Genomic DNA, 21,064 nt, shown 5'->3' with positions numbered 1-21,064 from the left:
ATTTTATAGACATAAAATATTCGTGTAACATTCATATTTGTCGGCGTTGTCAGTATTTTGTACGGTTCCAGTTCGTTATCGTTTAATATTCCGCAGATTCCACGCGAATCTCCATACGCGTACTGTAAAGTCGAATAAACGTTCCTAGGCACTCAAAAGGCCTAATTAAGTTAATTTGCGTCTTAAACACTATTCATTGTCGCGTTAATCGCATGTTAATCCCGTAATTAAGGGCGTCAATTACCGGTTGTCACAATTTTCACGAAAGGTTTACCACGGGTTCTCTTTGAAGATTTTCGGTCCAGACTCAGCTTACGGCCTCCTCCCGCTTCGACTGCGGGGGTGTAATAGATAATGTATTTATGGTTATAATTCTGTACAATATTATCTTTGTAAATATCCCTAAAATTACGGGATTATATTTTCTATATAATGGAAACCCATTCAAGGGAGAGAATCAAGGATCCTATTGTTTCAGATATTGCCACTTGATGAATGTAATAAGATGTATTTTAAATTTGATATAAGCTTTACATTACTAATTTACTATAACAGATACAAGCAAACAATGTGTGTAATTAACAGATACAAGCAAACAATTTGTATAACTCCTGTCACGAATCATCAATCAAATATTAAATATATATATATATATATATGAACACATATGCGAATTAAAATGTTATCTTGGCTTAGGAGGAGCGAAAATTGTAGGCTTGGTATTATTATGAAGTGCATTAGCTTTATTTGTGTAAGAGAAAAATGCAATTTGCGTCCCTGTGGTATGTGCCAAACATCAACCGGAGCCCCTAAATTCATTTTTTGGTTTTTTGAGCCCCTGACCTTATAAATTCATAATAGTTTGAGTCCTTCTGTCACACTGCCGTTTGTTTGTCTGTTTGACTATTGTGAAATGTCCTTTATACCCTTAATGATACATACATATAATCCCTAATTCTCTAAATTGATCAAACTGATTCATCTTCACAACTGATAAACACATCTTCACAACTGATCTCATACGAACCCTAGAACCCTAATTCCCAAATCGATCGATCCAACCTGATCTATTATAAATATGAAACTCTAAACGCCAAAATGGGATTCACACAGCATCTTCCCGACAAAAACTGAACCGTCGCAAAACTTTTTTTGCTTCTTCTGTGTTAAATCTCAACCACACAATCAAAACATTGACACCCAATCTGTCACTAAAACTTCTTTCTCTCTAATTCCTCAACGACAACAGCAACAATTTCTTTGCAGAAATATAATTAACAGTGAGTGTACTATGATGATTAATGGTGATTGGAGGTGTGAGACGAAAACGAAGATGGTGTCGGAGATCACTCGAAGATGATGGTGTCGTGAAGTATGGAGGTAAGAAGGTGGTCGGAGAACGGCAGTGGTTGGCGATGAACTAAGGTTGATGGAGAAGATGAACGATGTACGGTGAACGGTGAACTGAACAGAGGATAAAGATGATGAATGGTACAGTGATGTCTTACCCCTGGTCAGAGACGAAGATACATCTTAATCAAATATGTATTCTTTTAGCATGGCATACATTGTCGGTCCAATTGAGTTCTTGTGATTTGTGAACCATTTCTTTTTTAGTCTGTTGGTTTCAACGTTGTACAGTTGAACCGGGTAACCGGCCAGGATCAGCAGCACAAACACAACACAAAGCTAGTTTGACCGGTTATGTCATCACACAACGGTTGGCGTTTGTGAACCATTTCTATTTGAGCATGTCGGTTTCAACAGTTTACGGTTGAACTAGGCAACCAGGATCAGCAGCACAAACACAACACAGAACTAGCTTGACCGGTAATATCATCACACAAGTCACAATGCAAACACGACACAATACTACTAAGCTTTTCTTTGATTGATTGTTCAACATCTATATCAAAACTAGGGGCGCTAATCGTCATCAACAACAACCGGTAAACATTAAATTAGGGCTTAATAAAGTTATTTGGGGTTTTTAGAAGGGAAGAGATGACAAAAGACGGTCTTACCTCTGGCTCAAACAGTCAAGGAAGATTGACGGAGGGACTCAAAGTGTTATGAATTTATAAGTTCAGGGGCTCAAAAAACCAAAAAATGAATTTAGGGGCTCAGGTTGATGTTTCACACATACCACAGGGACGCAAATTACAGTTTTCTCTTTATGTAATAAAAAAGTTTTTTGTGTGCTGCATTTTAATTAAGAAAATGGAGGTTATAAAGATTCATATTAAAAAGAATGTTAAATATTAATACGTGGATAGAATGATCAAGATGAACATTGTTGTAATAACGATGATAAATATAATAGAAATAACACAAAAAAAAAAATTAAAATTGGGTAAATATGCACTTTTTAAGTAGTGAATCTAAGGGTAAAATGGTCATTACATTACTTATTATATATCTATCTTATTTTCAACTAAAAGAACAGTGACACTCTGAAAAACCCTCTCTCGCCGGCTGCAAATTCCTCACATAATGTCTGCAGCAGCAGCAGCAAAAACCCTTGTCTTCAGCCCTTCAATCCTCAAATCCCCAAACCCTAAAACCCCAAAACCCTCAAGATTCTCATCACTACGTATCCAATCATCATCATCATCTCAACAAACACTAACACAAACCCTCACAACAACAACACCCGCCAAAACCCGTGTCAAAATCCTCTCAGAAGCCCTCCCATTCATCCAAAGCTTCCGCGGTAAAACCGTAGTGGTCAAATACGGCGGCGCCGCCATGAAATCAGAGGCCCTGCAAGCCTCCGTAATAGCCGATCTTGTTCTACTCTCCTGCATTGGTCTCCGTATTGTGTTTGTTCATGGTGGGGGACCTGAGATTAACCACTGGCTAAACCGCTTGGGGATTCAGTCGAGTTTTTTAAACGGGTTGAGGGTTACTGATGCTTCAACCATGGAGATTGTTTCAATGGTTTTGGTTGGTAAGGTGAATAAGCATTTGGTCGGGTTTATTAATAAAGCCGGTGCGACTGCGGTCGGGTTGTGTGGAACAGATGGGCGGATATTTACGGCTGTGCCATCACCGCATGCCGATCAGCTGGGGTTTGTCGGAGAAATTGCGAGTGTGGATACTTCGGTGTTGGAGCCGTTGGTGAAGGACGGGTACATACCGGTTATTGCTTCGGTGGCAGCGGATGGGACGGGGCAGAGTTATAATATTAATGCGGATACGGCTGCAGGGGAGCTGGCGGCGGCGTTAGGGGCGGAGAAGTTGTTGTTGTTGACGGATGTGGCGGGGATATTGGAGGACAAGGATGATCCGGGGAGTTTGGTTAAGGAGATTGATGTGGGTGGAGTGAGGAGGATGATGGATGATGGGAAGATTGCGGGTGGGATGATTCCGAAGGTGAGTTGTTGTGTGAAGGCGTTGGGGAAAGGGGTGAAGACTGCGAGTATTATTGATGGGCGGTTGGATCATTCGTTGTTGTTGGAGATTCTTACGGATGGAGGGGCTGGGACGATGATTATCGGGTAAGGTTTTGGGGTTGTTTGTTTATTTCCAAGTGTAAAACGATAGATTTGAAAACACGAAGACTCTCGCTCTTTATTTTTTTATTTTTTTATCTATGGCTTTTTATATTATTCATATTTTCGACATTTCGTCCTTTTCTTGTTTAATTTGGAATAAAGTGGACTGTTCATGGCGTTTTTATGTCAAGCACTAGAGGGGGGTCAGGTGGCAAAACGGACCATTTGGGTAACGGGTCAAAATGGTTTTGGGACAAAATGAGTGTTTTGGCACATGTTGAAGGCTCAAGGCGCTGAACTTGTCCCATAGGCGCAATGTGCACAAAAAGCGCACGCCCGACATAGGCAACACACATTTTTAGGCTTGTTTTTGGTTGTTTTAGACTGTTTTTGGCGTGTTTAGACTGTTCTTGCCTGGTTCAGACCGTTTGAAAGTAGTTTTGGCAGGGTTTTATTCGCGGTTATTTTTGCCTCAGGCACTTTTTGCATCTTTCTGTATTCAAGGTGGTCTCGTTTCGCCTCGACTAGGCACACGTCTTTGGGTGGCTTTTGTCCCGTTTACTTTTTAACATTATTTATTTGACCCACTAAACTTAAAATGTAACCAAAATCGATCTGTTGTTCATATGTGATTTCTGTATTGATTACATCGCTGTTTGACTTTTAACTTTCAAGTGTTCTGGGTGCTTTCTTGAATACTTTTACTGAGACATTGTTATGTTTTTATTCCTCTTTCCAGATTGCTAGAAATTGTTAGTTTCATGGCCGGCCCTGAGGGTGGGCGGGGAGGACCACTGGCCAGGGCCCGATATTTCGAGGGACACGTTTTTCTCTAAAAAAACCCAATATGTATATGTAAAATATTTTTTTAATAGGGTACACTTATACAAACACCAACGTAGGCCCCCTTACAAAACTATTCTTATGGTTTAGATTAGTTATTAACCCCTTTGGCATTAGATTTAGACCTTTAGTGAGCCCAATACCCAATTTCGTTAAGGCCTACGAGCACATTTTTTCGAGCTCGAACAGGGTACACGAATTCTCAGAGCCGGCACTGGTTAGTTTCTATGGATTTTAAGAAAGTATATATTTCTTGTATCAGTTGTCTAGATTCAGAACATCTGGTAATTTCTCTATCCCATATTAGTCTTGTTTTAACTTGAGCGGCATCCAAGATAATATTGATATATGGTTTTTATGTCTTTACATGTAGAGGATATTGATTTGTGGTTTTACTTGTTTAGATTGAACGGCCAACAAATTTTATTCACCAAAACCGGGATAACATATCGTTAGCCCATAGATTACATCCACCAATTACACACCAACACTAGCTAAATTAAAATTACACGATATTTCCCTGCACAAAAAATTGCATAAAGAAGAGTCCAGCACGATATTTTCTCTCATCAAATTTGCAGACTAAAAAATTGACTTTTAGAGGCGCCCAGGTAAACCCGAGACCCCTGTCCTCGAAAACCTTAGCTTCCATCTTGTTTCTCAAACTGTTAACTGAAAATGCATCTAAATGCAAACCCAGACATCTGAAGCCGAACCAAAAGAAGCTGAGAAAAGGGCGCTGGAGGGGCGCAACTTAAGTAGGGCGGGAGGGGGCGGCCGACCCCCCAAACTTTTTGCTCAGTAGTGGAGAGTATGTAGTTTTCGTATAGAATTTTTTGGGTATATACGTTTTCGACCCCTCGGTTTTATAGAAGTTTTTAGGTCCGGTGACTTCCACCCCCTGGTCGGAAATCTCAATCTTCGCCGCTGGCTAGAGAGCTGGTTCCACTCCACTTGTTCTACCTGAGTGACCGGAAGCCGACTCCATCAGATTTACTGCCCCGTTTGACACTGAAACCCGATCCCCAATGACTGCATTTTTTGCCTTTTCGAGACTGAACAGATTAGGAAACCTACCATTATACGTAAATAACGTGAGAGGTTTTGTGAATTAAAATTTCAAATTACAGCTGGGTGACTTGACCTGTTTAATTTATAACCCAATTTTTTATATCTAGACTTATAACACGACTTAAATCGATCATATGTGATTTCTGTATTACATCTTGATTTCATCCCCGTTCGCCTTTTGGCTTTGAAGTATCGGCTTCTGACTTCTGGTTGCTTTCTTGACTGTTTTTATCGCGGCATTTGTTCATCTTTTCGGATTGCCAGACAACTTAGTTTTACAGGTTCAGCAAATATGGGAATTCTTCCACCCCATAGTAATTAGTATAGTACTCCTGTGTTAAACTCGAGACAACTTGTAGGCATCCAAATTATCATGAGAAAACTAGTTTAAATGAGAAAACCAAAAAACTAACTAAAAAAACCTAAAAAACATAGCACCATTTTTTTACAATTTTTTATAAAAAAATCGCTACTTTTTATGTATGGAAAAAAATTAAAAAAAAAAATTTGTTGTACTCCACATGTGCACTTAACCCACCCCTCACCGACACCCCCCACCCCCAAAACCTAAATTCACCCTCCCACCAAAAGCCTAACCCCCCACCAAAAATTGTAAAAAAAAAAAATGGTATGTTTTTTAGCTTTTTTTAGGTTTTTTAGTTAGTTTTCTAGTTTTCTCATTTATATGTAGTTTTCTCATGATCCTCTCCCTATGGTCTTATTTGTTTAGATTGAATGCTTTTATGTTAATTGTTTTGCGTTTCTGAGTTTTAACTTTGATTCATCAATAGAATTTGGTTAAAATATTGTTGCGAATATTACTTGTATAGTTTAAGTTGCACATGGGGTTGTACAAACAGGTAAGCTTAGCCATCATTATTTGGTATCGCACTTGTTATGTAAAAGTGTGTATCAAACACAAGGCTTGAAATCCTTTTGATGCGTAGCATGAATCATTAACAAATATAGGAGACGATCTCATAATCGAGACAGATAGAAATCCATTCTCTTAAGTTGATCCATGACAAAAGAATAGCCTTCGAAGTCCATGACAAAAGGCTTACTGAGCAAAGTTTCTAGCCCAGAAGTCATGAAGTGGTGGCCTAACATTAGTAGTATCGTGACGGGTTGATGGATTAAGGAGATGAACCTGAATGCGACACGTATATTTATTCGTTCGTGTCAAAAACGTCAACATCAACCCAAACGCATTAAAAATCGTGTAAACTTTAACTAGTTTAACATTTGGCGGGCTGTAACATGTTGGTAGGGGGTAATAGAGGTTCTTGTCTCTTGGAGAGAAGGTTAGGGTTCAAATCCTGGCATGGGGTACATTAGGATTAATTTAGGAGTAGGGTTATTGTAACATTTGGAGTTTAGAAAAAAAAAGGTTATAGATGGGTTAACAAATTGCAAAAGGGTTTGCGGGTTGTGAATGGACCATAAACGGAATGCGTGCTTGTAATTAATGGGCTAAACGGGTCATAAACTTTCGCGGCTGTTAATGAAATTCCACAAATTCCCCGTATTCGTCTCCATCTCTAAAAATCTGGGTTATAATTGTCCTTTGACAGAGCATTGTATCCCTTTGTTCATGCGACTAACAACCCCTCTTTCTGGTGAATACACCTAGTTTAAGTTAACTTTAACTAGTAATAGTTGAAGTTATTTTTTGTCCTCGTACTTGTCATCATATTCATCGTCTTTGTCATCGTATTCGTCGTCCTCGTCCTCGTCCTCGTCGTCTTCATCGTCATCGTCATCGTCATCGTTATCGTCCTCATCACCGTCAGCGTCATCATCCTCGTCATCGTTCTCGTCCTCATCATTGTTCTCGTCCTCGTCATCGTTCTCGTCCTCGTCATCGTTCTCGTCCTCATCATTGTTCTCGTCCTCGTCATCGTTCTCGTCCTCGTCATCGTTCTCGTCATCGTCCTCGTCCTCGTCATCGTCCTCATCATCGTCATCGTCCTCGTCCTCATCATCGTCATCGTCCTCGTCCTCATCATCGTCATCGTCCTCGTCATCATATTCATCGTCCTCGTCCTCGTCATCGTCCTTCAACAAGGTTATACATTAATAAAAACCTATATACTTTCGATATATGGTGAAGTATATATACTTTTTCTATACCAGACTTGTGATTTCAATCATATTGTTTTATCATGAAACCCATAAACTATTAATATACATTAAAATGCTTTTTTTTTTAAAGTAACTTGATAAAGTTTGAAAACTCATCCACTTCTGACCACAGACGACCATTTTTAAATCTGTCTAATTATTTACTGGTGCTCACGAAACTACTACTATACATATATACTGAAAGATGTATGTGAATAACTATAGGTGAAATTATATATTTTCATGACATTTAGAACTATTTTAATTTTAACGAGCGAATCTGTTTGACAACGAGCAACCGGTGTCTGCTCCATCTGCTCTAAGCAATAACAGTTGCGACACAGTGACATGCTTGGAGTGGTTAGCGATGTTGAAAGAATCAGTAATCTTGGCAAGGTGTGGTACAAATAGTTCCTTCAATAGTAACAAAATATAGAATTGGGAAAATCACGAAAATGGATAGTTGACCGGTCAAAATTACGAAAATGAAAATGCTTCAGGTCTATGACTGCCTCAATCCTTAGGCCATGGGGTATGGTGGGGCGGGGGTTGGGGTTGGGGCTTAGGTTGGGACATTGGTTGACATGTGGAATGGGATGGCAGACATGGCAAACCCACTAGAACACACGGTATGGTGGGCGGGGGTTTGGGGGCGTGGGTTTGGTGGGCTTGTGGGCTTACCGGCTGGGCTGACCCAATAACACAAATTTAATTTTTTTTAATAATTTTAAATAAAGAAAATTACAAAAAAAGAAGATTACAAAAAAAAAAAAAAAAATCCTAACTTTTATATTTGGCTTTTATCTCTTCTCTCAACGCCAACACTATTTCTAACTCGTCACCCTGTAGGTGATCAATCGGCTGGGATAGAATTTTCAAATCATCTCGTCTTTGTTTCAGGGCATCTCTAGCGGCATCTCTAGCTTCTTTGCTCCTTTGTATTTCGGCCCTTTGTTGTTGGAATACGTTGAATGTATCCAACTTGCATGAAATGTCATCCAACTGGTCGCTGTATATTCCCCTACGCGAGCCAGAACTCCCAACTGAAGGCGACGCCGTTTGTTTTTGAGCACGCTTTCTTGAGGCATTTCTTCCATGCTCAGGCCGGTTTGGGCTTGGCGAATCATCCAAAAGGTCCTCAAACTCTTGATCTCGTGCATCAGATTGGGCTTGGGATGAGGCCCTTGACCTTTTGGAAGACGAGTTAGTTTCGCTACCAATGGGGACAGTCGACCACTTTGGATGGAATTTACAAATCTCCCAACAATGCATGAAACGGAAGTCGGCCTTCATATTTGATTTGTATGCGACCAGTGCATTTGTCAAAATGTCGGCTTTGGTTTCACCACTTTTAGGGTTTTGCTTTGCTTTATTTAAACACCCACTAAATTTTGTAAGTTGGGTGCTTATTTCGGTCCACTTTGAGGATAAGCTATCGTTTTCACGATAAGTCTCCCTACCCATTTCTTCATGGAATTTCCTACTAACCCATTCCCACAAGGCGGTTCGATGTTGCGAATTTCCTATTTTAATAAAAAAAATATTAATATATTACAAACTCATATAAAAAATAACCATTCCATTAATATAAACTAAGGTTAAGAATACCTAAAGTTGAATGTTGAGATTGTTCACACCAAGCACTCACCAATGCAACTTCTTCAGCATAGACCCATTTTTGTTGTTTTCGTTTGGCGGTTTCAACTACTTTATCCTCCTCGGTTTTTTTTCTTATGACTTCTTTTTTTGATGGGTTTCGATGCAGAAGGACCCTCTTTGGATGGTTGAGTTTCGGGAACGGACTCGTTTAGTGAAAGGTCGATGGAGGTTGGTGAAAGGTCGATGGGCGATTGTGAAAACGGGGTAGGTATTGAATCTTCGGTTTGTGGGAAGTTAGTATATAAACGATTCCCGATATACGATGCATAACTTGCTAATTCGGGCGTAAGAGAGTGTATGAAAAACGGACGAGCTAGTGGACGAGTGGGTGGTGGGCTAGGATTATTTTCTTGGAATCCATACGGGTTGTTCGGTCAAAAGGACGGTTGTAAGGATACATTTTTTCGTTTTGTAGAAGGAAAATGGAAGATGTATAGAAGATGTGGTTGAATGTGGTAAAAATGGAAGTAAAATGTGAGTTTTTTATAGTGAAAAAATGGAAGATTTTTTTTTTTTAAACATAGCCGTTGGCCAACGGCTAGCCCAACGGCTCTTTTCTTTGGGCCATTCACAAACCGCCATGTCACCTTGCTCCCCCGCCCCACGCCCGGCTTGAAACCCAAGCCCCAAGGGGCCACGCCAAAACTCCCGCCCACCCGGGGTGGTGACTTGGGCGTTTTACCCCAACCCACGCCCAAACTCCCGCCCCATACCCCACGGCCTTAGAGATTGTGTTTGTGTTTGTGTCTGCCTCATAAATCTTAGCGAATAAGAAGTTGACACGTGTCATCATCCTTTTTCAGATGATTTTTAAAAAAGCATAACTTTTTCAGATGTTCATATTTTTAAAAAGTTTACACCAAATTAAAGAGAATTTTATTATATTTAGTTTATTGTGTTTTTTTAAAAAAAATATCTTCTTATGAAAAAAGTTATGATCATTTAAAAATCGTGGTAGAAAAACACAAAAGTAGGCACACAAACCCATGACACATTCTCGGACGCAAAGTTTGTGTCTCTGACGCAATCTTTTGCGTCCCAGACGCAAACTTTAACTTTGAGTCCCAAACGCAAAAAGTGCATTGTTTTCCGTAAATGCGGCAGCCCTTGACGCGTTAAATGTTTATTTTCGTAAACTGGTTGGTCAAAAGGTCATTTTTACATGATTTTCCCAAAAATTGCTCTACTATATGACATTTGTTTAGGTAAGAGTGAATTCGCTTGTTGTCGATGAAAACCAATTAGGTATTTTTCTCGATCAAGAAGGGATCTTTTTTCTTCTTTTTAAAGAAAGCTTGAATTATATATCGAATCACTACACGTATTTTGTTTTTCATAGAAGAAAAATTGCCATAATCGTACCAGAACATCTAATGCCTATATACAATGACATGAATTTAATGGACAATCTATTTATGCTTTGTTATTTCAAATTGAGAACTTCAAGTACCAGGAGCAAGAGTATCCGAAATATCAAAACTAACTTTTGCATTCAGACCATTTTAACATTGTTATCAACAAAAGCATGAAACTTGTCTCATTTATAAGTGCCGTTCCGAAAGGGTTTCGTTTGTTTCCGTTAGTTCCATCCATCAAAATTCTTACGCATGACAAGAGGCATCAAAAACTACGAATAAGAAAACAAACAAACGTGCTATACTATATAACTGATTGATAAACTAACAGAAAAACGAGCACCACGTATTGCCTCTGTCGCCGCATCGCACGAGTTTTCTACTGGTTTTATATTATTCAAACGTTGATACATTTAAGCATATTTTTTTTTGAAAAGTAACTTATTAAAGTTTGAAAACTCATCCACTTCCGATCATAGATCACCATATTTAAATATTTCTAATTATTTACCGGTACTCATGAAAATACTACTCTAAAGTATCATCTTTCGAAGATAGAAAGGTTTCAAATCATTGCAAGGGTACAGTGGCGGATCTAGGATTTCGACCAAGGGGTAACGTGTTATAAATAAGCCGTAACGAAATTGAAAAAAGGTCAAATTTTTCCAAAATTTACACTAATTTTTCCAACTTTTTTCCGACCAAGGGGTAGCGGGGATTACCCCTATCAAAGAGGTAGGTCCACCCCTGCAAGGGTATCCAGGTTTAAAAAACATTGTTAAAAAAGCTTTAAATTCACCATTTTTACTTAGACCAACCATAGTGGCAAACAAAATGGGTGTTTTCTTTGCCCAATCACCCCAAAAAACGTCGGGTAACCATTACGCTTGGGCGTGTTTGGCTTCTTTTTTGTTTGGGCGTTTTATAAAAAACGTTGGATGGGGGAATGGTTGTCCAATCATATTTCAGTTTGCATTAATTGGCCAATAAGAATTTTAAGTTCTTTTTTATAATTTTATTTTATTACAAAACATAATGCCCAATAATGCCTCATCCCCACTACACCCATTTTAGAAAACACCCAATAATGCCCCATTACTGACTGGGCTGCCACATGACGCAAAACGCCCAAGAGTGAATATTGGCCACTACGCATGGTCTTATACAATCGGTATTTAGGTTTAAAAAAACATTGTTAAAAAAGCTATAAATTCACTAATTTTTACTTATACTATCCAAAATTAAAGCCCGACCTCACAAATCATCTCAAAGCTCATTACTTTGTGAGGCCATGTGTAGTCATAAAGCCCTTTTGTGGGCGTTATGCGACACGTGTCGTGCCACGTCACACAGGGGCTTTATGGGGCGTTATGTCACTAGAGCCCGTAGTCATAAAGCCCCTACCTCATCATAACCAAAGTGTAAAATGCAGGGACCAAAGTGTAAAATGCAGGGACCAAAGTGTTTTAATGCAGGGACCAAAGTGTAAAATGAGGGACCAAAGTGGAAAATGCAGAAGTCATCACCACCATCTCGCGCCGCTATACACATCGCGCCTCCCCCATTTTTCCGACTGATGGCGCCCTCTGTGGCGGTGTGCCCGGCGCTATGGTTGGGCATACCGCCCCACTACACATAACCTGATGACAATCGACACTACGTGCAAACCACTTGTTGGACTTTAATTATTTTGATGGGAAGTTTAACTGTCTAGCACTTTAAATATTACCAAAAACGTGTTACATGTTAATAGCTGCAGAATCAAAGGTTTTTTATGGGGTTAATATAACGTTTTTTTTTTGTTTTTTTTTCTTAATTTTTTTTTACACTAAGAGGTAAAATTCAAGTTTTTTTTTTTTTTTCTAAAATAAATCCTCAGATTCTATAATAAAAACAGGATGAAAATAGTTCTTAAACTAATAATTTAAAACATACTGTATATAATAGTATGGGATGTTAGTATCTTGCCGGATAGTCTCCACAAGTGCCACTGCCAAACCCGAAAGCTCTCTACTTTTCAAACTTTAACCTGATGTGCATACTAAAAGTCAGTTACGCTAAGTGAGTTCTAGTTTAAATAAAATAAATAATAATTCTGGTAAAACATACATTAAAAAAACGTTACATAACATAATAATAATTCTGGTAAAACATGCGTAAACCTCAACTTGCGCAAACTGAACCAACATAAAAGTTCCATGACTTCCATCTGTTAGACCACCCGTAGTGGGGCGTGGTTTTTAAAAAAAAAATTCAAAAAAAACGCCTGATAACGCCCCCCCCCCCCCATTACGCTAGGCGTTTTGGGGCGTTTTTTTCGAAAAAAATTGGATCCGGCGTTTTATTTAAAACGCTTGCACATTGTTGACCAACCAATCAGAACTCCCCAACGGCTAGTATGTAACGGCTAGTTGTTTAATTTTTTTTTAAACCTTTTACCTATATATATATATATATATATATAAACTCATTCATTTTCAATCAAAACTCTCTAAAAAACACAACCATTTTATAAAAAACTTGATGGATTCTCCTAGTTCTTCATCAAGGGTAAATTTTTACTACAACGAGTATTTTGCGGATGGCGATGGTTCCACCGATGAGGAGGTTGAGCAAGAGGCGGTTACGAGTACTTGTCAACTAGCGGTGAGATATGTCAAGCATTGTCGTCGCCCCCAAGCAGAAAAAAATAAAAGAGGTTATATTGAACGAGACCGACGCGTGGCACACGATCGTTTGATGAAAGATTATTTTGATGAGGCGCCGACATTTTCGAACGAATTGTTTAGCGTCGTTTCCGAATGAGTAAGCTGTTGTTTCTACGCATAGTCGACGACTTGGAAGCCAACTACGATTATTTTAAACAAAAAGCGGATGCGAGAGGGGCACTTGGATTTACCGGTATCCAAAAGTGTACGTCGGCGTTACGAATCCTTGCTTATGGAAACACTACCGACATCAACGACGAGTATCTGAAAATGGCGGAGAAAACAACACGAGACAGCTTGGAGCATTTTTGTTGCGGTACAATTCCTATACTTTACTTTTTTTTTAAACGACCAGTATGTTTACATTTTTTTTTGAAGCTTATGTTTGTCTATGTTTTTTTATAAATGTATAATTGATGTGTACGGTGCGCGTTATCTTAGAACGCCCACATGGGACGACCTTCAAAAGATCTACGAGGTACATAATGCTGAGCATGGTTTGCCTGGTATGATCGGAAGCATAGATTGCATGCATTGACATTGGGATAACTGCCCGACTGCATGGCGAGGCCAACACACACGGGGTGACCAAAAAGGACCCACTATTATTCTTCAGGCGGTTGCTTCACAGGACCTTTGGGTTTGGTCGGCTTACTTTGGCGTTGTCGGGTCATGCAATGATATCAATGTTTTTGAACAATCTCCGTTGTTAGAGGAGTGGATTTCTGGCAAAGCTCCAAAAGCGTCGTTTTACGCAAATGGAAACTACTACCCTCATGGATATTATTTGAGCGACGGAATTTATCCTAGGTATTCGATTTTCGCGAAGACGTATAGTGATCCTATTGATGAAAAAAGAGCATACTTTAAAAAGGTTCAAGAGTCTTCACGAAAAGACATTGAGAGATGCTTTGGGGTTCTTAAACAACGCTGGCAATATTTGAGAAATCCTTGTCATGCATGGAGCAAGCAAAAAATGAGAATCCAAAGCTAACATAAACAGTATAAATGGCAACATACAAGCAAACTAACCGACGTTTTCTCTTCCTATTATAACAGAAAAAATGACATCCACCAATCATAACCATAGTTATTATAGGCCCTAGGCGCAAAGCCTCGCCTAAGGCCTAGGCGTAAAAAAGCAAAGGCCTGAGAAAAAAATGTGCATAATGAATAAGAATTAAAAATATTTTATGTATAATAATATTCTCTAAATAGAATAAACAAAAGTTATTATATAACGTTTAATATCATCTATTTAGTACCAAAAGTTTTAAAATATTGGTGTATTGGTGTAGAAAAGTGGTTTTCATTAGATAAAAATAGAAATTTGGCTGGAATATACGTCTGAACCATACACTTGAGAATTAAAGCGCAATTGTCTCGACTTAAAACGCATTTGCATTGCCTCACCTGAAAAATAGGCCTATACGCAAGAGACGATGACTTTTAACAACTATGATGGTAACAGAAAAATGTTAAAGCTGGTTATCTTCAGCTATAATAATTAAGATAAGATTTGTACTCAAAATATATAAGATTAAAATTTTCTTACCTTTTCTTAATATTAGATAATTTACTTTTATGTAATTGTGTAAAAGTAAGTATTTTTAATTAAAAAAGTAGGGATAAGATATTTCTCTGTAGTTTGTCTTTATCACGAAAAAAGAAAGACTTTTGGACCAAAAAATCTTTTTGATCAAAAAAACCATTATTATAAAATGACGTTAGTAGAAATTAACATTTCGTGGAGTTTCTTGGAAGCAAGCTGACAAACCGAACTTCTAATTCCTTTCCAATTGCCCTTCCAAAAAAACAAAAACAAAACAAAAAATCCCATCCATTTAGTACCTAACCCACTCATATTTATTTGTGTTCTAAACAAATTGTTAGTTATATACTTATTATATTATAGTGATAGGGGATGGTTCAAATGAAAATCACTTTTATTGTGAAAACTCGAAAACTAATTAAAAAAAGCCTAAAAAACACACAAAAAAAATTTTATTTTTTTTTCAATTTTTTTTTATAAAAATCGCTAGTTTTTATATATAAAAAATTTTTTTTTCAAAAAAAAAAAAAAAAATTGTGTAGTGCACATGTGTAATAATACACATGTGCACTACACAAAATTTTTTATTTTTTTTTTTTTGAAAATTTTTTTTTTATATTAAAAAACCTGCGAAATTTTGATTGCAAAAAAAAAAATTAAAAAAAAAATTTTTGTATGTTTTTTGGCTTTTTTTAATTAGTTTTCGAGTTTTCACAATAACTAGTGGTTTTCATTTGAACCTTCCCCTATATATATATATATATATATATATTACTAGGGGATGGTTCAAATGAAAACCACTTTTATTGTGAAAACTCGAAAACTAACTAAAAAAGCCTAAAAAAACATACAAAATTTTTTTTTTTTTTTTACAATTTTTTTTAGAAAAATCGCTACTTTTTATATATGGAAAAAAAATTTCAAAAAAAAAAAAAAAAATTTTTTTGGTTGTACTGCACATGTGCACTAATACGGAAAACCTAAACCACTTAACCCACCCCCCACCGACACCCCCCAAAAACCTAAACCCCCCACCCCCCCCTCCCCCCCCCCCCCCAAAACCTAAATTCACCCTCCCACCAAAAGCCTAACCCCCCCCCCCCCAAAAAAAAAAAAAAAAAACCTAAACCCCCCCACCCCCACCCTCCCGAAAACCTAAAACTAAACCCTAAACATAAACCCGAAAAAAACCTAACCCCCCCACCCCCACCCCCCAAAAACCTAAACCCCCCTCCCCCCACACCCAAAAACCTAATCCTAATCCTAAACCTCCAAAAAAACTAACCCTAAAAGCTAAACTAGAATCAAAAAACTAATTTTAAGCATGTAATGCACATTGTAGTACATGTTATATTGCACATGTGCATTACTATAATAATAGTATTGAAAACAAGACGACACCATAAATCTTTTTTTTATGTCATAAAAAATATGCTCGAATATACTTGAATGAAAGATAAGAAAATTTGTGATCTTATGGTGCCATTTTTGTTTTAAAATGATAACGTATGGAGAAATGGGAAATGTTTGAAAAGTTATATATTTTTTGTTCCAATTTTACCCCTCCTTCATTAAAAGTCTTCCCTCCCTCCTTTTTAGTGGGTTTTAGTTAGTTTTCTAGTTTTTACAATAACTAGTGGTTTTCATTTGAACCTTCCCCTATAGTGATATCAGCTAATGTAATCTAACTACAATAGTAACCCTAAATTATAGATATATGTTGCGTTCTCTTTTCTATTAATTTATTTAACATTAGGTTAGAACCTTATATATTACATGGCTTAAATTAATAAATTTGATTTTATTTTTATATCTTTAAATATGTGAAATCATAAAAGACAAAAGAGAAAAATAAGAATCACAGGTCTTAAACGTAGAAAAATGGAAACAAAATAATGGTGAATTAAAATTTTATTATAAAAAGAGTAAAGTTTAAATAATGAAAGAGGGTAAATATAAAAATAGTAAACTAACCCATGGCTTTATAGCCTAATGGTATCTTGGGGGTGGGATAAGGCCAGTGGCGGATCTAGAAACGAAACTAAGCCTTAACGTTTTATAAATAAGCCGTAACGAAATCGAAAAAACGTCAATTTTTTCCAAAATTTACACTAATTTTTCCACGCCAAGCCGTAGCGGAGGTTGCCCCCCGGTAAGCCTTACGTCCGCCACTAGATAAGGCTTTGGGACCAATAGGTCCTGGGTTCGATTCCCACAAGGGGGGTTTTCCCATATTTATTGGGTTTCCTCCTGAATTGGTGTATAGGCATTATGCCTAGTGGAGATGGATATGATCGGGTGGTTTCGCTGGTGGCACGATGATACTCCAGTGGTCCGTCAGTGATCCAAATTTGCCGTTCAAAAAAAAAAAAACAAAAAAACAATCTAAACTATTTCATGAATGTATATACTATATAATAAAAATAAAAAATCATCTTTGTCATCATATTAGGCTATTTATCTTTTAATTTTCTTGCCAATCTGTTACGGATAATTATTATTTAGTTTAATCTATTTTAATTAATTGTTGATAAGCTTCCTACTAAATATTATTAAGTTTAATCTCTTATGGATAATTAGTATTTAGTTTAATCTATTTTAATTAATTATAGATAACTCTCCTACTAAATATTATTTTATTTAATCTTTTGTGAGTTAAGAGTCGTTTACGTCCCTATAGTTTGTTCACTTTTGCTATTTCAGACCAAATTTTAAAATTGCACCATTTTCCTCCCTAATATTTTGGAAATGTGTCATTTCAGTCCAAAAAAATAACCACAGTTAAAAAGTTCAGTTAGCTTAGGGGTAACAACAGTCAAAATCGCAGCTGGCCGGGATCAAACCCGTGACCAGCTGCTTAGAAACAAACGAATTTTACCCCTAAGCTAACTGAATTTTTTAGTTGTGGTTATTTTTTGGACTGAAATGACACGTTTTCAAAATGTCAGCGAGGAAAATGGTGCAATTTTAAAATTTGACCTGAAATGGCAAAAATGAACGAACCAGAGGGACGTAAATGACACTTAACTCATATTTTCTACTTTATTATAGATAATTATTATTTAGTTTAAACTAATGTATACTTCTCTTTTTTTATTTATAATATATAAACTTACTCTTAATTTTTTCGATGATGTATTTTTCTCTAATAAACATTAAACTTTTATCATAGTATATATAATGTTAGACATAAAATCGAACCAAATTATTTATCATCAAAACCAAACTTTGTATTAATATATTATTTATTTTATTTTCATTATTAAAAAAGTTATTATATCGATTTTATTACATAATTTTTAAACAAATTGTATATAATATTACTTTATATATCAAATTAGATTTATTATGAGTTTTTTTTTAAATATAATATATATTTTATCACTCAAATAGCTGCTTATTTGCTTCTTGAATAACATGTTTGGTCATTGTATCTTCTTTTCAATGATCATCTCCGCAATCACCATATCTATAACGTACCGAGTATATCCATTAGTTTTTTTATATATAATTTTCTTATTATATGGTATATAAAATCATATTTATTCATCCCGAGTAATACATAAGGGTTTTTAAAATATAACTTTTTTTTTATTATTTGGTAAACAATATTACGTTTATTTAACCCATGGTTTTAAAGATATAACTTTTTTATTATTTGGTATATAAAATTACATTTATTCAACCCGTACAATACATATTTATCTTATAGATAAAACATTTTATTATTTAATATATGAAATTACATTTATTCAACCCTTGCAATAAAGAAGATTTTTAAAGATATATTATTTTATTATTTATTATATAAAATTATTTATTTAACCCATATAATACACGATGTTATAACCTAGTGTTCAATATTTAAATTCCCAAACACGGTCATTAAAGAAATTCATGACCCAAAACTTGAATCAATACTAAGTTCACTAATGTGCAGTTTGGTCCAAGTACTTGTCAATACAATGGACCTAATAACTAATAGCCGTAAAAATAGATTTAAAATTTACCTTATATGTGTTATAGAGTTTTATTACCCCATATAGTATACTATTTGTACTATATAAGTTTTCTGAAACAAAAGCAAGACATGTAATGTCCTTTATTTTTGTTCTTGTTTCCCTTCTCAAGGAACCCACTAGAGAGATGAAAATAGTGAAAGAGGGTAAATATAAACTAGAATCTTGTTGTCTTGTTTTGAACTAAACTTTCGTTATAATTACCAACAAATATTTTGTTAGACTACATGGTATGGTGATGGACCATCCTTGGAGGATGATTCGCCACGTAGGCGACACATCATAGTTCTCCCAAGGATGGATCATCCTCCAAAACTAGGGGGCATGGGAGGATGGTCCTAGTCATCATCCTCCACCACTTTTATATTTTTTTTATTTTTTTTAATCTTCAACTTTTTTTAAACATTTAACAAATAAAATAATAAAATATTTTCATTAATATTATAAAACATTACATAAACATAAAAAAAAAATTAAACTTAAAAAAAATAAACTAAAAAAAACATAAACTTAAAAACCTAAAGTTAAAAAAAAACTTAAAAATATCCTAACATATTAAAATAAGCTACTAGTCGTCGTCTTCCATGTGATGGGCGGGTTCGTTTTGAGCGTTGTTCCAAATATACTCCACCAAGTCCGCTTGTAGGTTGTGATGTGTGTACTCGTTACGTAGAGCGAAGGCGTTCAAATCTTGTTGTTCCTCACTAACTGGAACAGAATTTCCAGTAGACGCGTTTTCGTCGTAATCGCATATCGCTCTCCCTTCGTCTTCAATGATCATGTTATGAAGGATGATACAAGCGTACATAATGTGTCGTAACCTCCTTGGTGTTTGCGAACGTGCTGGAATAGAAATGATGTGCCACTTTTTTTGTAGAACACCAAAAGCCCGTTCAATATCTTTTCTTGCGCCCTCTTGAAACTTTGCAAACTTTTTCCTTTTGTCGTCGGTCGGGTGCGGGACAGTTTTAACAATTGTCGAGTACGTTGGGTATATCCCATAGGCTAGGTAGTAATCTCGCCTGTACTCCACCCCTGAAACCGTAAAGCTTGTGTCTGGACCTGTACCCGCCACTACATCATCAAAAATCTGTGACTGATATATGATGTTGAGGTCGTTGAGTGAACCAGGTAGACCAAAAAAAGCATGCCATATCCAGAGATCCTGTGACGCAACAGCCTCTAGAATGATAGTCGGATGTCCCTGATCTCCCCTAGTATACTGACCTTGCCATGCAACCGGGCAGTTCTGCCACTGCCAGTGCATGCAATCAATGCTCCCGAGCATTCCTGGGAAACCATGTCTCTGTTCGTGTGCTTGATATAATTTTTGAACGTCGTTTGCGTTCGGTTTCCGCAGGTATCGCTTGCTATACAGTTTGACAACCCATTGGCAAAACTTGTACAAACATCGACGTGCGGTTCTTTCAGACATCCTAATGTACTCGTCTAATGCATCTGGTGCGTAACCGTACGCAAGTTGGCGAATGGCCGACGTACATTTTTGTAAATTACTGAAACCCCTTTGCCCCCTAGCATCGTTTCGCAATGTAAAAAACGGATCAGACTGGGCCATGTCGTCTGCAATACGTAAGAACAGTTGACGACTCATGCGGAAACGACGTCGAAAAATCTCGGCTGGGTACACGGGTTCGTCGGCAAAATAATCGGCTACTAGTTTATCGTGGCCGGCTATAAATTTAGAACAAAACATAAATGAAATTAATTAAAACATACATTTTAAAATCTACATAAAACATAAGGAAAAAAAAATTAAAATACCTTCTTGGTCTCGGTTATATTTTGCTCGTCTGGTTAGCGGTTGGGACGACCCTTCAGCGGCTGCCATGAACACCTGAGCCGCGTTCATAATCATGTTGTGCATAATAACATCCTCTTCCGAAGATGATGAATACCACTCGGACGAAGACGATGAAGACATAGAAGAAATTGAAGAAATGGAAGAAACGGGTGAAGCCATGATAATTTTTTAGCGAGATATGCGGTGGTAGCGGGTAAAAAATGGTACAAAATATGATGATCTTTTATAAAAAGGGAAGAGTGGTTTATAAAATGTGAGAGAGATGGGGTGGTAATGGGTGAAAAGTTGTGAAAATTGGGGTTAAAGATGTGAGTATTTATAAAAATGGAAGTGAAATGGGTGTTTTTTTAAATTATAGCCGTTAGAATTTTTTTTTTTATTAATTTCAAACGGTCAAATGTAGGGGGGGCCCAC

At 36.8% G+C, this 21,064-nt stretch overlaps 3 protein-coding genes across 3 annotated transcripts; 1 reads left to right on the top strand and 2 right to left on the bottom strand.

Moving 5' to 3' along the window:
• Positions 1-2,459: 2,459 nt before the first annotated feature.
• Positions 2,460-3,675, top strand: LOC110883784 (acetylglutamate kinase, chloroplastic). The gene has a single exon (XM_022131432.2). The coding sequence runs from the start codon at positions 2,494-2,496 to the stop codon at positions 3,502-3,504; it is 1,011 nt and encodes a 336-aa protein (XP_021987124.1). The 5' UTR covers positions 2,460-2,493; the 3' UTR covers positions 3,505-3,675.
• A 3,401-nt stretch (positions 3,676-7,076) lies between these two features.
• LOC110887062 (prostatic spermine-binding protein-like) lies at positions 7,077-7,565 on the bottom strand. Its single transcript, XM_022134968.1, has 2 exons — positions 7,545-7,565; positions 7,077-7,469 (listed from the first exon to the last, which is right to left on the bottom strand). The coding sequence occupies exons 1-2, from the start codon at positions 7,563-7,565 to the stop codon at positions 7,077-7,079; spliced, it is 414 nt and encodes a 137-aa protein (XP_021990660.1).
• Positions 7,566-14,994: 7,429 nt separating this feature from the next.
• On the bottom strand, positions 14,995-20,906 carry LOC118483310. The gene is made up of 3 exons (XM_035978969.1): positions 20,611-20,906; positions 20,388-20,520; positions 14,995-15,061 (listed from the first exon to the last, which is right to left on the bottom strand). Exons 1-3 carry the CDS (start codon positions 20,807-20,809, stop codon positions 14,995-14,997), a joined length of 399 nt encoding a protein of 132 aa, XP_035834862.1. The 5' UTR covers positions 20,810-20,906.
• Between the last annotated feature and the right edge of the window lie 158 nt (positions 20,907-21,064).

This window comes from Helianthus annuus, chromosome 10 (assembly GCF_002127325.2).
Source record: "Helianthus annuus cultivar XRQ/B chromosome 10, HanXRQr2.0-SUNRISE, whole genome shotgun sequence".
Taxonomy (NCBI): domain Eukaryota; kingdom Viridiplantae; phylum Streptophyta; class Magnoliopsida; order Asterales; family Asteraceae; genus Helianthus; species Helianthus annuus.
Note: the sequence above shows the minus strand (reverse complement) of the source record. Positions and strands in the feature narration are given on the sequence as shown.